The sequence below is a fragment of the Ctenocephalides felis genome, unplaced genomic scaffold (assembly GCF_003426905.1).
Source record: "Ctenocephalides felis isolate EL2017-DRISC unplaced genomic scaffold, ASM342690v1 CF-g0.4_SCAFFOLD_03571, whole genome shotgun sequence".
Lineage (NCBI taxonomy): Eukaryota > Metazoa > Arthropoda > Insecta > Siphonaptera > Pulicidae > Ctenocephalides > Ctenocephalides felis.
In genome coordinates this window covers 23,324,920-23,340,452 of record NW_020539725.1, presented here as the reverse complement: position 1 = coordinate 23,340,452, position 15,533 = coordinate 23,324,920, and the positions used below count along the sequence as shown (strand labels likewise).

At 28.3% G+C, this 15,533-nt stretch overlaps 4 protein-coding genes across 6 annotated transcripts; 2 read left to right on the top strand and 2 right to left on the bottom strand.

The window, feature by feature from the left end:
- Positions 1 to 937: 937 nt before the first annotated feature.
- LOC113385258 (cyclin-H-like) lies at positions 938 to 2,000 on the bottom strand. The gene has a single exon (XM_026623096.1). The coding sequence runs from the start codon at positions 1,897 to 1,899 to the stop codon at positions 985 to 987; it is 915 nt and encodes a 304-aa protein (XP_026478881.1). The 5' UTR covers positions 1,900 to 2,000; the 3' UTR covers positions 938 to 984.
- Positions 2,001 to 2,092: 92 nt separating this feature from the next.
- On the top strand, positions 2,093 to 3,270 carry LOC113385256 (BLOC-1-related complex subunit 6-like). Its single transcript, XM_026623093.1, has 2 exons — positions 2,093 to 2,203; positions 2,287 to 3,270. Exon 2 carries the CDS (start codon positions 2,337 to 2,339, stop codon positions 2,988 to 2,990), a length of 654 nt encoding a protein of 217 aa, XP_026478878.1. The 5' UTR covers positions 2,093 to 2,203; positions 2,287 to 2,336; the 3' UTR covers positions 2,991 to 3,270.
- A 206-nt stretch (positions 3,271 to 3,476) lies between these two features.
- On the bottom strand, positions 3,477 to 4,340 carry LOC113385257 (caltractin-like). The gene is made up of 2 exons (XM_026623095.1): positions 4,176 to 4,340; positions 3,477 to 4,105 (listed from the first exon to the last, which is right to left on the bottom strand). The coding sequence occupies exons 1-2, from the start codon at positions 4,176 to 4,178 to the stop codon at positions 3,584 to 3,586; spliced, it is 525 nt and encodes a 174-aa protein (XP_026478880.1). The 5' UTR covers positions 4,179 to 4,340; the 3' UTR covers positions 3,477 to 3,583.
- Positions 4,341 to 4,398: 58 nt separating this feature from the next.
- On the top strand, positions 4,399 to 15,533 carry LOC113385254 (structural maintenance of chromosomes protein 6-like). 3 transcript variants are annotated; one of them, XM_026623091.1, is made up of 19 exons: positions 4,399 to 4,451; positions 4,562 to 4,766; positions 4,846 to 5,041; positions 5,321 to 5,479; positions 5,563 to 5,807; positions 6,204 to 6,454; positions 7,085 to 7,288; positions 7,347 to 7,540; positions 7,730 to 7,876; positions 8,195 to 8,379; positions 9,175 to 9,491; positions 9,615 to 9,814; positions 11,420 to 11,607; positions 13,031 to 13,212; positions 13,303 to 13,471; positions 13,852 to 13,962; positions 14,040 to 14,270; positions 14,702 to 14,835; positions 15,377 to 15,532. In XM_026623091.1, exons 2-19 carry the CDS (start codon positions 4,680 to 4,682, stop codon positions 15,396 to 15,398), a joined length of 3,222 nt encoding a protein of 1,073 aa, XP_026478876.1. In that variant the 5' UTR covers positions 4,399 to 4,451; positions 4,562 to 4,679; the 3' UTR covers positions 15,399 to 15,532. The 3 variants fall into 3 exon arrangements, with proteins under 3 accessions (XP_026478876.1, XP_026478877.1, XP_026478875.1); XM_026623092.1 differs by having other exon boundaries at positions 4,445 to 4,605; positions 4,675 to 4,766; positions 15,377 to 15,533; XM_026623090.1 differs by lacking the exon at positions 4,399 to 4,451 and having other exon boundaries at positions 4,485 to 4,766.

Here is a 15,533-nt window from a genome sequence, read left to right as displayed (position 1 = left end):
TGGTTGCAGGGCATAATGTGTAGTTGGTTGGTGACCCTGCCCTTTTGTATTTGATTTGTAAATGTATTCTCAAAATGTAATATTTTGTCAAATATTTCAGCTGAAAACAAGTTTATAAACTTCAATTGTGACTTTGCTTTTTATTTATATTTTTAACAGTAGTGTACAAAATGTATGACTTTAGTGCACACACTTCCATTATCCAGTTTTTTTTTGCTTGTTATTGGTTGAAGTGATCTACTCCATGCATATTGATTGTATGAGCATTAGTTTTAAGTTTTTCTGACTGATTCACCATCAAGTATTCCTTCTATCAACTGCTACCAACCTGTTGTTGAAAGTTCTTAACAAGATTACATAGGTTTTGCCTTTCCGTTTCCTTGGCTCTTACCAATTATTTCTCTTTAAAGTCATCACTAAAAATTCCTTATTTATTTCTATTGTGTGTTAAAACTGGAATGCTGAAAATAATTACACTTTTGTGAAGTGCAGCTTCAGTAGCTTTAATTCAACATAATTTCTTACTTCTATTTCTCAATTGAGAGTTTTGATAAGCAATTTCGATTTAGATTATGTGTTGTCTTACGACTTTAATAATTCTGTTCATCATGTTTCAATTATTGACTTTAAGAGCTCCCTTGACCAGCTTCCCACACAAGTTGAATAGGACCTATTGAATACATGTGATCTATCAGATAAAGTTCAATTAAAAATTTCTAAATATTGTTACTGTGAACCATTTGGAACAATTTAATTTTTTAAAACTCAAAAGTATTTGTTCGCCATAAACTATCTTATGCAAAAAGGAAACGAAAATAAGCCAGCAAGCAGAAAATACAATTGTAATTAGTTATTTATTGCATGTTCAAATAATTTAAATACATCATATATTCAAACATAAATAAATTTGGAAAGTACTTCAGAACTTATTTAATAAATTACTTATAAAAAATGCTTAATATACATTTCTTCATTGCATCACAATCAGTTCACTACCATATCATCATCTAGGTATAACCTTTGCATCTTTTGCTTGTAAACTGCGCTATCAGGATTGAATTCAGGGTTTCTGCATCCTTCTAGTTTTTTTTCTATAGCTTTAACCTTTTCTTTTGGAGGAATTTCAATAACTTTTACCATTGATCTTATTGTTCTAACAGCTTCAATAATAACTCCTAATCTATCTCTGCCAGCATTTTTAAATAAAGTATCGGTAACATAACTGTCAAGGTTTTCTTGTTCTTTGCTGGCAGCATGTAAAACTGCAGCAAGAGCTATTTGAGATGGTGCGTACAAGAGACAAACATCACTAAAAAACGTTCTGTCTATAAAGTCTTCAATTCCAGGGCGAAGTCTTTCAGGATTTGGTAAAGAACAACGGGTTTTTATATCTATTAGAAAACCTTCTATTGCTCGAAAAGGATTGTGTATTGTTAAATTATACTTCAGTTGTTGCATCAATAACAGTTCATTTTGTAGTATAATGCTTTCTGCTTTTGCTTGGTCACCCTTAATATTATGAACAAACTGAGTAATTGATACATTGAATTCTTCTACTTTGCAAGCTAAGTAAACACAAGTTGCTAAAATATCTCTCGGATGATAATCCATTGTAGAATTGTACAAATAAAATCTTTTAAAATAATGAAAAGATGTACCCTGAACACATTTCGGCATGGGTGGCGTAAACTTTCTACAAAACTCTTTCATGTGAATTTCGTAATTCTTCAACAAAATTTTTTCTTCTTCTGGTGTAAGAAAATAATTTAGTTTCTGGTCTGTATCTAATTCTTCGCCGTATGTTAATTGATATCTCATATTATGTTTTTCACGCAGCATTGTAATAACATTTTCATTGCTGAAGGTCCAACTATGTTTTTGAGTACTAGTTGCAAACATTGTAAAGTTTATTCTGGATATTTATTTATATATATTATACGTAAAATATAATGTATGAATGTATAATTCAGTTATTTTCCGATTATTACTTACACATTATTTATATTCCGGTATCGGTATGTACTGAGCGCTCTGAGCGCTGCTCAAACGATGTGTTTACATCAGATGTCATAATTATTATGGGTCAGATTAACGGGGGGTTTGAGAACCATTCTGGTATGCCACTGTCAGTCTATCACGAATTGAACAAATTGTTGTTTTGAATCGTTCTATAGAATGCAAATAAATAAAAATAAGTAAACAGGTCTGTTTCCCTTCTTTATCAGTCTATTGTTAGTTTTATCTAAACTATGAGTAACTAAGATATTTATTTTAAATGACTTTTAGCATTCACTTCAGCTTTAAATTAATATAAGTATTAATAAAGAGTATTAATAATGAACAAAACTAGTGATGGCATGCAATACAGAGATCTGTCTCAGCATTCGCCTATTCCATATGAAGGCGACGAAGTATCGGAACAAATGACGGCTTCTTACAGTGAAATATCTTTCAACCCTCAAATTACGCAAAATAACTTAGAATTAGATATAGATAAGATTGCAATGTGCGATCGCCCTGCAAGTATATCTTCTGAAGGCACGTTTCATTTAGATGGAGAGATGACACATTTCGTAGCTCAAGACTTAGAACATAAAATAAAATTGGCCAGCCCTAATGTAAAACCTAATGATATAACTGATATAGGAACAAGTATCACATCACTTTATAGGCCTTTTCATCAAGTCAACGGAGATATTTTAAATGATCTTGAAATGGAAACACAAAGAATTGCTACTTCTATTGATACACTTACAGAGAACTTGTGCGGTATTTTACATTCCATTTCATCTATAACTGCTGATAATGTCAATACATATAAAAATGCTGTCATTAAAATGACTGATGCTATGGATGCTAATATTAAAGGCATGTATACATTAGTCGCAAAAGCCGAGGAAGTTTCACAAGTAATGAAACCTGTAGCCACATATTCTGCAAGGATTAAAGAAATAAAGCGACTTGTAGATTTATTTGATAGTAATTTATGAATTATGTTTTGATAGTTTGCATTATTAGCTATCAGAGCAAATAAGTTTAATGGCAAATTTTACCAATGCTTGAAATAACTTCAAATGAGTTTGTTTGTTGTTTCAGTTAAAATCCTAATTTACAATACAGGATCACTAAGCCATTATTCATCAACAAGTAAATGCTGGAGATAAATAATGTTTTTCAACTTCATCGATTGCAGAGTTGACAGTGAAATAAAATTATAGGCAAGTTAAATTACTGCTTGAAATTGTAATCAATTCTGGGCTTATGTTATGTTATGATTAATTTATATAATCGTTACAAAATAAGTAAGTTTTATAGTATTATTTATTACTTTTTTTGAAGATATGTACAAATAATGCAACAATAATTATGGGATATAAATAATTTATTTCACATTTATACTTTAAAGTAATTCTTGTACCTTAATACTGATGGCTAGTGACTAGATTCTTAATTCATTATAAATGCACTATATTATTTATAAGAAATATAAAAGTTATGTGTAATATACATAAGAATTACAATAAAATTACAGCTTGAACTGTTTTATTACTATAACTATGTGTTTATACTCTAATGCAAATGCTTAATATAAACTAGTTTTTTTCATGATTCTTAAAAATTCTTCTTGATTTATAAGTCCATCACCATCTAAATCAGCTTCATCGATCATTTCTTGGAGCTCTTCATCCGTCAGTGTTTCACCAAGCTCTTGTGACACTCGTTTCAAGTTTTTAAAACTTATTTTGCCTGTGTCTTCATCATCAAAAAGTCTAAAAGCTTTCATTATTTCTTCTCGTATATCCTTGTCTAACATTTTTTGGTACATGAGGTTCTGAAAAGTGTCAAAGTCTATTTTGCCACTACCATCTTGATTAATTTCTGTGACCATTTTTTTAATTTCCTCTTTTTTAGGTTCAAACCCTAAAGCACGAATAGCAACTTTTAAATCTTTAATTTCAATAGTTCCGGTTCGTTCATTGTCAAACAAATCAAAAGCTTGTCTTAAATCAGCTTTTTGTTCATCAGATAATTCAATTTTGGGAGCAGAATTTTTTTTTCTTGCTCCGGGAGCTCCCGAAGATATACGTTTGGAAGTAACTGTTGTCTAAGAAAAGATGTGTATTTATTAATATTTATTTTCTATGCTCAACATTGATAAAATAACAGAATAATACCATTGTTCAAGATTTTCTTCTAATACTGGAGAAAGTAGGTAATACCTCAAAAGCTTGGTTATAATTATTTATAGGTATCAAATGCACTCGTTACTATAAGCAATCAATCAATTATTTATTTTAAACATAAACATAAACTAGTATCTCCAAACACCATTGATTGATTTCGACCTTGACAACGCTTTATTGTAGCTTCTTGAACTGTCAAATTTTATGGCGGGATCGGCGCGAATGCGAATTGTGTGATAAATCGAGTGGATTACATTCTTAGACAATGTAATAATATTGTCATGTAATATGTTTAATGAACAATAAATATGATTACATTATCGCATATTGTTTGGGATCAATTAATAGATGTAGGAATTATGTTATATATTTTCTAGAAAGATAAGGTTGTTAGCAGTGAATAGAAGCATATAAGTTAGAAGTCAGTACAGATGATGTCGTTTACTTAATTTCAAATATTTTTTATTATTTTAAAAAAATGGTTTGATAGCTGATATGGCGAATAAAAGACAACAGGAAAACTCCCAAGAAAGTGGTATAGTTGAGGCGAAACGAGCGAAACTAGTTAAATCTATAACCTCGGTAAGTATTTCCAAACGACACTAAACAAAACTAATATTTATGCTCAATAATTCTTATATATCTTACATCAATTTTCCAGAGCGATAGACCAGGCAAAATTAATAAAATCCACCTGAGAAATTTTATGTGTCATTCATCTTTAAAAGTAGATTTTAACAAGAATATTAACTTTGTAATAGGCAGAAATGGAAGTGGTAAAAGTGCTATATTGACTGCGTTAATTGTGGTTTTAGGAGGAAGAGCCAGTAATACTAATAGATCTACATCAATGAAAGGTAAATAGTATTAAAACAATTGAAATTTCCATGCATAGAATGATATTCACACACACAGATAAATAATTCAAAAATATTGAATTTTGAATTCTATAAATTTTGGGGAGACAATTGAGATTATGGTAAATATCTGGTATATTAATTCAGTCACTGGTGGATGGATGGTCTCTCATCAAATTTGTTCAAAAGATTAAGTTTTTTCCATATTAAATTACTGGATCTAACTAATCTTTAAAATAGCCTCAATTAAGCTTCATTATGTTTTATTTTATACTACAGAGTTTATCAAAAAGGGCTGTGCCGCAACTACTATAGATATAGAAATAAATAATATTGGTCCTTTCGCATACAAAAAAGATATATTTGGAGATTCTATATTAGTGTCGAGACAATTAAACTCATCTGGAACATCTAGCTTCAAAATTAAATCAGATTCAGGTGCTTTTGCTTTGTTATGTTTATAATTTATTCTATTGGTAAATACTAATATTAATAATCTATTATAATTTTGTAAATTGCAGGAAACATTATATCAACAAAAAAATGTGATCTACTTAAAATTACCTCCCACCTTAAAATAATGATAGATAATCCTTTGAGTGTTTTAACACAAGACACTGCCAGAACATTCCTGAATAGTTCAGATCCTAAAAAGCGATATATATTCTTTACTAAAGCTACTTCTTTAGATTATATTAAGGCTACAATTCAGGAAATAGTTGCAGTCATTAGAAAGAGTAATGAACAAATGCAAAAATACAAAGAGGTAATTATAAGATTATACTTCCTGAGAAACATTAATTAAATGTTTATTCTGAATCAAGACAAATATAAATTATTTCAAATTAGTCATACTAGAGGTAATATTTTTTCTTTCTATTGCATAATTGTTTAAAGTGGAATAAAATTAAGGAAACTATAAGCGGTGTATTTCATAGGGTATAACAATGAATAAAGACGATTTGAAATGATTTGAATGTCGGAAATATATTAGTACAAACAAATTGTAATTAAATTTTTTTTACGATCTAAAATAATACAAATCTAGATTATAATAATTATGAAATTATAAGTCTTGACATATGAACATTTTTAAGGATTTGTAAACTTTTCATCATATAATATATATCATATATAATTTATCTTAATTTATAATTTACAGAAACAAGAATCTTTGAAATCCAGAGTGGAAGAAATTCGAAAGCAACTAGCAAAATTCAAATCGATAGACTCTTTAGAACAAACGAAAAAGAATATTGAAATTGAAATACTATGGTCAAATATAATGAAAATTGAAAAAGAAAAGTCTTCTGAATTGATAAAATTAGAAGAAAAACTCAATGAGATAGTAGATATGGAAAAACAAATATCTGAGGAAGATAACATAAAGAAAAGTTTAAATTCAAAAATACAGTAAGTATTTATAGCTTTATTAGAAATATCCAATTCATATTCAAAAATACTAGGCTTGTATAGTATTTTGTAGGATAGAACAGTAAAGAGCGTCTCTAAATCAATGAATTCATTGTTTAGTAAAATTTAACTATTTTCTATTTTATCTATAAGTATTATAAAGGACAAGGATAAAGTTAAAGAGAGTAATGATTAAATTATTTTTTTTGTTTATGGTTTTAACTTGTTAGAGATTTTAAAGACTCTCAAAATTTTAACATTTCTTTTATACCAGTATTAAAAATATTAAGATCTATATTCGTACGAGTTGAAAAAGTGTTCTCTCTATAGAAACCTATGCTCAATTTTTTTTGCAAGGTATGTGTTTGATTATCAAAAATGTTTTACCTTGCTTACACAATAAATATAGTGTATATAGAATAAATGTTTAAACTGAGATCCATTTTCTCAAATGCTTTAGTTTTGTAAATACAGTTATTGCTTATCCTATTGTTCAAGCAGGGTATAAATTAACAGTGATCATTATCGGAACTATGTAATTTTTGAATTATTATTAAATAAAAACATTTTATTTCTTTCTTTCATTCACTTGTAATATAGAGTACGCTTACTCAACATTATTATTTTCAGATCATTTGTAAACAGCTTGAAAGAGAAGCAGAGTGATACAGAAAAATTAAGGTCATTTTATAATGAAATCAAAATAAATCTAAAAAGTGAAAAAGACGTATACCAACAAAAGGCTGAAACTTTGAAACAGACTAAAGCTAGTCTAATGAAAATAAATAACTCTCAAAATATAATAATGCAAGAAATTGAAAATAAAGAGAAACAGTAAGTGTAAACCGATTGCCTGTTCAATAATATATTTAACTTTGACTTATATTTTAAGATTGAGCATTTGGCAAGAGCTCAAAGAGCAAAAGGAGCAGAAAATGAAAACTCTTTTAGCTCGAGAAGAAGAATTGAAACATTTCCGTCAAGTTACACAAGTGGAGTCATCTACTTTTTTTGGAAATAATGCAAAGCTTCAGGATGATATTGAAAGAATAACCGTAAAATTAAATCAACTCAATGGAAAAATAAGTAAGATTTTCTGTATCAGTTTATGTACATGTATATAATATGTATATATATATATATATATATATATATATATATATATATATACTATACTATGTAAAATTATTTTATGTGTGACATTTATTTAAATGCAAATATTTTCAAAATGTTATTTCAGTAGTACCTATTTTGGTATGTTTTAATTGTTTCTAGACCAAACTACTTCCATTCTGAGACAGTTGAATAATCAATCATGTAATGTACTATCTTTATATGGAACACATATACCTGAATTATTAGAAATGATTAAGAAGGCACATCAAGCAGGAAAGTTTACTGAACTTCCCAGGGGTCCTATAGGTATGTCTCTTCTTTTAATTTATTTTTGAAAACAAAATTTTGCAACATATTATTTTGAACTAGGGTTTATATTACAATCCTAAATATAAAGTGATACAATACTATCATTACTTCTTATTTATATGCTGATAATAATAATTATAAATTAAGTTGAAAAGTAACTATTAACACGAATTCACAACAAAAAATAAGTTATTATTTCAATATACAACAAATATCTCTTAAATAAAATATTTTATATTCAGTTAATATTTTATATAGATATGTGTGAGTGCTTGTGTGTATATATATGATTCCTAATCATATTGTTGACTTCAGGGAGTTATATTAAAGTAAACAATAAAGCTTGGGCAGGTGTGATTGAGAAGACTCTTGGCGTCAGTTTTCTTAAAGGTTTTCTTGTGTCGAATTCCCAAGATGGACAAACTTTAGTCAAGATTATAAAAAAGTGTTTTCCCAGCACTCCACTACCTATTAGAATTTCAAGCAAGTTTATTCACAAGGTAATTAATATATATATATATATATATATATATATATATATATATATATGTGTGTGTGTGCTTGTGTGTGTGCTGTATCCTGACATATGACCTTATTTTATTCTATTACCAAGCTCATGTCTCTAAGCAATTCATGATATTGTGGAAACGAGTTAGACATATTTTGTTAAACAACTCCCATGTTCAAACTGTTGTAACTTTTTTGAAATATTTTTTATCCACAAATTATAGATCTCAGAAAGCTGCTTATAAATTATAGTAAGGCTTTGGAGTTGTATCTATTATTAAACACAGTAAATATCTATGATGTGTTAAGCTCGTACTTCTTTGCCATACTCATATTTTTCAATACTTTTATGCTTTAATTCAAGAGACATGGCCCTTATTTTTAGATCCATGTTTATAAAGGCAAATAATATTTTGTAAATATACAGAAAGTGAAAAAACACTATTAATGCATGTATAGTTAAAAATAACCCTCAATTAATTTGCGTGGGTAAATCGTTACTACGCAATTACTATTGTAATATATGTTAACTATATTAACATCTAATTGATATGTCTAACTATAAAATATTTTTATGGTAGAAAAATCATCGATACAACTGAGAAAAGTTTTCATATTTTTGCTTGTAAGTCGGGGTACCACTGTAACTAGTATTTTTTTTAATAGTTAATTTATTAAATGCCCCTAACTGGACAGTTGTAAATAAAAGAGAGAATAATAAAAAAAAATTATGTCAAAATATATTGTGATTAAACTGTAACTGTAAGAAATACTTAATGTGATTGTAGGTGCATGATATCTCAAGAAGTAAAGCACATAGCGACAAATCAAATGGAATCTTGAACTTCTTTGATGCCATAACTGTGTCAGATCCAGTGGTTGCCAACTGCTTAATAGATCAACATAATATAGAGCGACTTTTGCTTTTTGAATCTGAAGATAAGGCAATGCAGTTTATGTCTCAAGCAGATATGGTACCAAAGAACTCTAAAATGGCAATTCTGAAAGATGGAACTATTTATTATCCCGTTCCAAATTATAGAATGTATTATGGAGATAAACCGGCATCACATCTACTCGAGATTAATATAAAGGGACGTCAAATGTAAGCTAATTATTTTTGTATTATTAACAATTGCATACTCCACCCTCCTTTTCATATGCCACACTCCTTTAGTATTATATATAATTATGTATTGCTATTTATTTCTTTGAATTAAAATCGTAGACAACTACAACAAGAATTAGAAGAATATCAAGCAGAAGTTGCCAACTATGAATCAAATCTGACGGATATAAAAAACCAATGTAGTATCGGTCAAAAAGAAGTTGCAAGGCTGAACAGCCAAATAAAAGAATATGATAATGAAACATACCAAATACAAAATAAGTTGCGAGAACTAAAAAATGAAGAAGAACCCTCTGAAGGTATATTGTTATGATATTTTTTTATGATTATTAACTTTCCGTAGGGTAGTTATACTAATGGGCGAAAATCGAAAATTAAATAGAAAATTTTTGCATATCTTCATGTTTTGAAGGTTTCTGAACATTTTGGAATACCTCAGAAAAAATGGATGTGTGTGTGTTTTGTATGTCCGCATTTTTTCGTCCACGTTGTCGGACGCAGGAATCAACCGATTTGTATGGTTCAAAAAACATTGATAGTGATTCCTATTGATAGAGAGAGATGTGCTGATTAGTTTTTGGCAAAGGCAAGTGCAGCCGTTACGGAGATACGGAGCAAAGAGTGCAGAAAATACAAATCGAGTTTTTGAGAGAACTAAGCGTCCGATTTGAATGATTCAGAGACCTTACTGCTTGTTTTAACAAAATAATTGCCTTTGAAAAAAAAATTGTTTCCATTTTTTTCTTTTTTTCATATTTTTTTTTTCAAAAAATTTTTTTTTTGTATATAGAAAATAATTCAGATTTTAATTTTAATTCTGACTAAAGTTCTAATATTTTTTAAACAAATAATTTCAACTTTGCAATTCAGTTTATATAATTCTTATATATATACGAGGTGTGTTCAAAAAGTACCCGGAATTACTAATAATTAAATTTCGCGGGTCTGGAGTGTCTGATTGTCAAAATTTTTTTTTTATTGTGTTGGTATACATGCCCCTAAAGTATGATGAAATTTTCAGCTATATTCACTGTTTACTTTGTCTGTGGTAGTCGCTAAGGTTCGACGTGTTTTTCTGAGCTCGGCGATTTTTACAATGGAAGAATTGAAAAGTCAAAGAATTTGTATTAAATTTTGCGTAAAAAATGAAATAAAGTGTTGCAAAGTGCAAAAATTCACCAGATATGGCTCCGTGTGACTTTTTCCTATTCCCAAAGTTGAAGAGACCCATGAAAGGACGGCGGTTTTCCTCGATTGAAGAAAATCGCTGAGAGTGCTCAAGGACATATCAAAAAGTGAATATCAAGGGTGCTTCGAAAATTGGAAAAAACGCTGGCATAAGTGTATTATATCTGGGGGGGACTACTTTGAAGGGGACCACATTAATGTAGACGAATAAATAAATATTTTTTTGAAAAAACGAAAATTCCGGGTACTTTTTGAACAGACCTCGTATATTACCACAATGTTGCAATATTTATTATAACCTATTTGAAAACATTTAATGTTTCTCGAACATTACGTTACGGTACGGGAAGTTCCAGCAATTTGTCTTGAGGCACGATGCAATACACCACTAGTTTGTTTTCATTTACTTCAAATATTCATGTGCACATGTGCGAGCATATATGTATTAATTTTGTCAGTCGCTTCAGAACCTATTTTCGGAATCGGTTCCTAAGTTTTGAAATCCCGATTTTCGGAACCGTACTCTGAACCAGATCCAAAGTCTAAGCCGACTTTAATGCATAAATTAAAAATCTTAATAAGAAAGTAATATTAAAAAAAAATCTAAATCTATAAAATTATAAATGCTTTATTTTTGTTCTTATACATGCATTATGAATCAACAACACATATCACGCAAAAGCTTCGATGTTTAAATTAATTTTTTTTTTCTTAAGGGAGCGTTTCGCTATTAAAAGAAGAATTTGACATTTTAAGTAAGAAGGAAAATGATTTGAAGAATTCTCTTCATGAAATTGAAGATGACATGAAAAGAGCAAAGTGTTGTATTCAAGAACTTAATGAAAATATAAATCAGGCAAAATCGCAAGTTCTGAAATCTGAAGAAGCTTGCTTATCCATGCAGGTAATTATTTAATTTGACTTGTGAAACTAACTCTAAACTAGTTGTAAGTAGCATTTTACCTTAAAGCAAGTTGCATGTAAATAATCAACTTAATCAACATCTACAGCTATTTAGGTAAAATGTTCATTTTGAAAATAAATTTTTTGCATTCACTAAAAATATAATCAATAAGATTTCTAATTGATGTCTTTCAAAATCTTCTAAAATGAATTTTATTTAAGTGTACACATACGAAACATACGGAACGTATTATACATACATCCGCGCGCGGAGCAATTCTAAACTTTGATCGATTTTTATAATTCAACCGCTTATCGTAGGCTAAAACATCATAGATTTTAGCATGGTATTTCAGTCTACGAAATCTATTGTTATCAAAAATTATTTTTTATTAAAATACAGAAGACTAGGTTGATGATCATAAATTGAGATCCATCAGTAGTTTTTTAATACTTTTATAATTATAACAGAAACTCAATTATTATTTAACGAATACGAATTTATGGCTTGTCACATATTTTTTATATCGATATTAATTTATAATATAATAACTATAGATATTAAAAATTACTCCCGCGTGTCATTATTAAGTTAATAAATCATTATATAATTTTAAGATTGCACTCGGGCAAAAATTGACTGTTAAGCAAAATTTGCATTTGTAACTTCCTTTCTTCCTAAGTCATGTATTATAATTTTTTATTAGATTTAGTTGAATTCTTAATCCATGGTAATATTATTATTTTTTTATGAAATTATCAATTTAATATTTTTCATGTTTCAGACAAGATCTATGTATAAGAACAATATTGTATTAAACGTACTATTTGCACTTTATATATATATATATATATATATATATATATATATATGTATATATACATATACACCCAAGTCTGTTTTTACACGGAGATTGGTTCCAGAAGAAGCCGTGTAAAAAAAAACGTGTAAAAAAAGACATTGATCTTATACAAAAATGGGTGATTTGTTCCTAATCTCTAAAACCTATTAAAATTGGTGAAAAACAAGAATTTTTAAGAACAAGAATTAAATTAGTGCTATTCACATTTGCTTTGACCAGTAAAAATTGTTTGTACGCGCTAAAGGGGAATTCACTTAAATCTTTAAGCTAGTGTTCGCAAACTATCGATACTATCGATGGTTTCAGACTTTTTTCTTTCATGAATACTTTTTTGTGATATGAACATACTTCGCAAAAATTTAATTTGACAAAAAAAATTTAGGTACATAAAATTTCAAATCGTGCTAAATGGAATAAATTCGTGTAAAAAAATTAAAAATATTCAATTTTCAAACCGTGTTATTTCAAAACCGTGTACAAAAAGACCGTGTAAAAACAGACTTAGGTGTATATATATATATATATATATATATATATATATATATATTATTGTTTATACAGGATAAAATCGATCAATTAGAGCAGAGTAAAAGAACAAGCTCAAAGAAGGGCACTTTAGAGACAAAAATTAATACTGTCAAACAACAATGTGAGGAAATTAAAAAACAAGTCAATTGCTTAGAAGAAAAATTAAGTGAGCTAATGAACGGGGTCGACGAAGCTACTAGGCCATCTACTGTAAGGTATAAATGTATTTTACTTGTTCTTTCATTTGTGTTATCGTATTTATCATATTACCAATTTTAACTCAATGGAATCATGTATTTTCATAGAACAATAGCATACTTAAATGAACAATTGCAACAAATTAAATCAAGTATTCGATCTGTGAATGCATGTGCTCTTGATCCAGCTAAATTACAGAAAGAATATGATGAAAAACTAAGCGAATATGAAAAAGAAAAATTAAATAATGAATCTCACCAAGATGCCCTTAACGAGGTAAAATTTGGTTTCCTTACTCCAGAAAGCTTTGGTTTAGCACAGTGTCAACATCTCTTCCTTGTTTCTTGATGCGGTTTTTGACAGTGTCACATTTACTTTAAATCTCTCCCCAATTCAGCGGCCTAGTAGAACCAACTAGTTAGTGATTCTTATGCATAGAAGAAGGATCCAAAGAACAATTTTGCCACTGCCACTGAATTGCTGTTTAAACGAAATTGTTTTTTAAATAATTCAATGTAAATGAAACTATTTTTTAAATAAAACGTTTTAGCATAGAAAAACTATATAGGTCCAAAGACTTCTGGAGTGAATGTGTTAATCTACTCTTTTATTTTTTCTAATTTGACATTTTACATGTATGAATTCAATGTTTTTAGTTAACTGCAATTGTAAACATGAGGCATAAAGTATTTCTAAAATTACGGGCGCATATGACGTCACAAGTTCAGCAGTATTTTGCATTTATGCTACGATTGCGTAAATACCAGGTGATATCTGATTTTTATGTTTATCGGCGGTTATTCAAACACATGTCAATGATTTGTTTTTAATTTTTAATTAACAGGGAATCATAAATATAAATCATGAGGAACAAACTTTAGAAATTGAAATCGACCCACAATCAAAAAATTCAAAAACCAATGAAAATCAAAACTCTAAAAATAAAAAAACTTTGCGGGATCTTCGTTCTTTATCTGGTGGTGAAAGATCTTACAGCACTGTGTCATTTCTTGTAGCATTGTGGAACTGTATGAATTTACCATTTTATTTTCTGGACGAATTTGATGTTTTTATGGTAAGTTAGCGGCGTAGTTTAATAAATTGTTTTGAATAGACATTCACACTCACACACATATGTGTATATATATATATATATATATATATATATATATATATATATATATTGGTTTTGACATAAGTGTTTTTGAACATATGGTGGTTCAATTTTCTTTATTATTGTAAAAGAGTGTAAGCAAGAAAGTAAGGAAATGATTTATAGATCACTTTAATATGTATATTAATTCAATACAGAATTTGATGTTGACTCGGATGAACCAAATAATCTGTTTCACTGCAATTGTAATCTTTGTTAATTCACAATCACCAACTTGCTAATGATTGTTATTATTATTATATTATGTATATATTGTTTTTTAAATTTGTTTGCCACTCACGATGACATGAATTCTATGTCTAATCTAATTTTTGTCTTTATTTTGTTTTAAGGATCATATCAATCGAAAGGTAGTTATGGATGTATTGATTCAAAGCGCAAATAGCAATCTACATAAACAATATGTATTTTTAACACCCCAAGATACTTCATCTATTACAGCCTCAGACACCCTCAAAATTCACAAGTAAGTGATGATAAACCAATGATATATGATTTTTAAAATAGTTGCTTTTGATATTATTATAAAAAATATCTGTATATAAAAGTGCAAATTTCAATGAGCTTATTTTTATTGTTTGAATAAATGATTATCATTTTATAAATTTTATAATCTAGCCTAACCACTAGTATTTTTCTCAAATTTCTTGAAGAGAATAATAAAACTGCGAAAGTACTAATTTTTGTGCATTGCTTGATATGACATTTAATTCCTATAAAATATTTTCAACATGGTTCATTTTTACTGTAAAATGAATAATTGATATAGTGCATAAAATCTATATATTTTTCATATAATCAACAATAGCATTTTACGTGAACCTTACTTTCGTTCTATTTTAATAATTAGATGCATTCCAAATTTTAATATCTACATTGTAATTGGATTATCAAACAAAAATTTAATTTTTGAAAAATTAATTGCCTAATATATTTTGAGTTTTGAAACTTATAATTGAATTTAATGCAAATAGCATTTAAAAATATCTGTGTTCTTATTGTTTCAGAATGGCTGATCCAGAACGTTAACGTGAATCTAATTTGAACCTAATGAAAAATATACTCAACATCAAATATACACTTTATTTTTTTAATCTTCACAACATCTATTGCACAGTGTACAAGAACATTCTTTTGGCATTAATATTAATAATGTGCATTAGT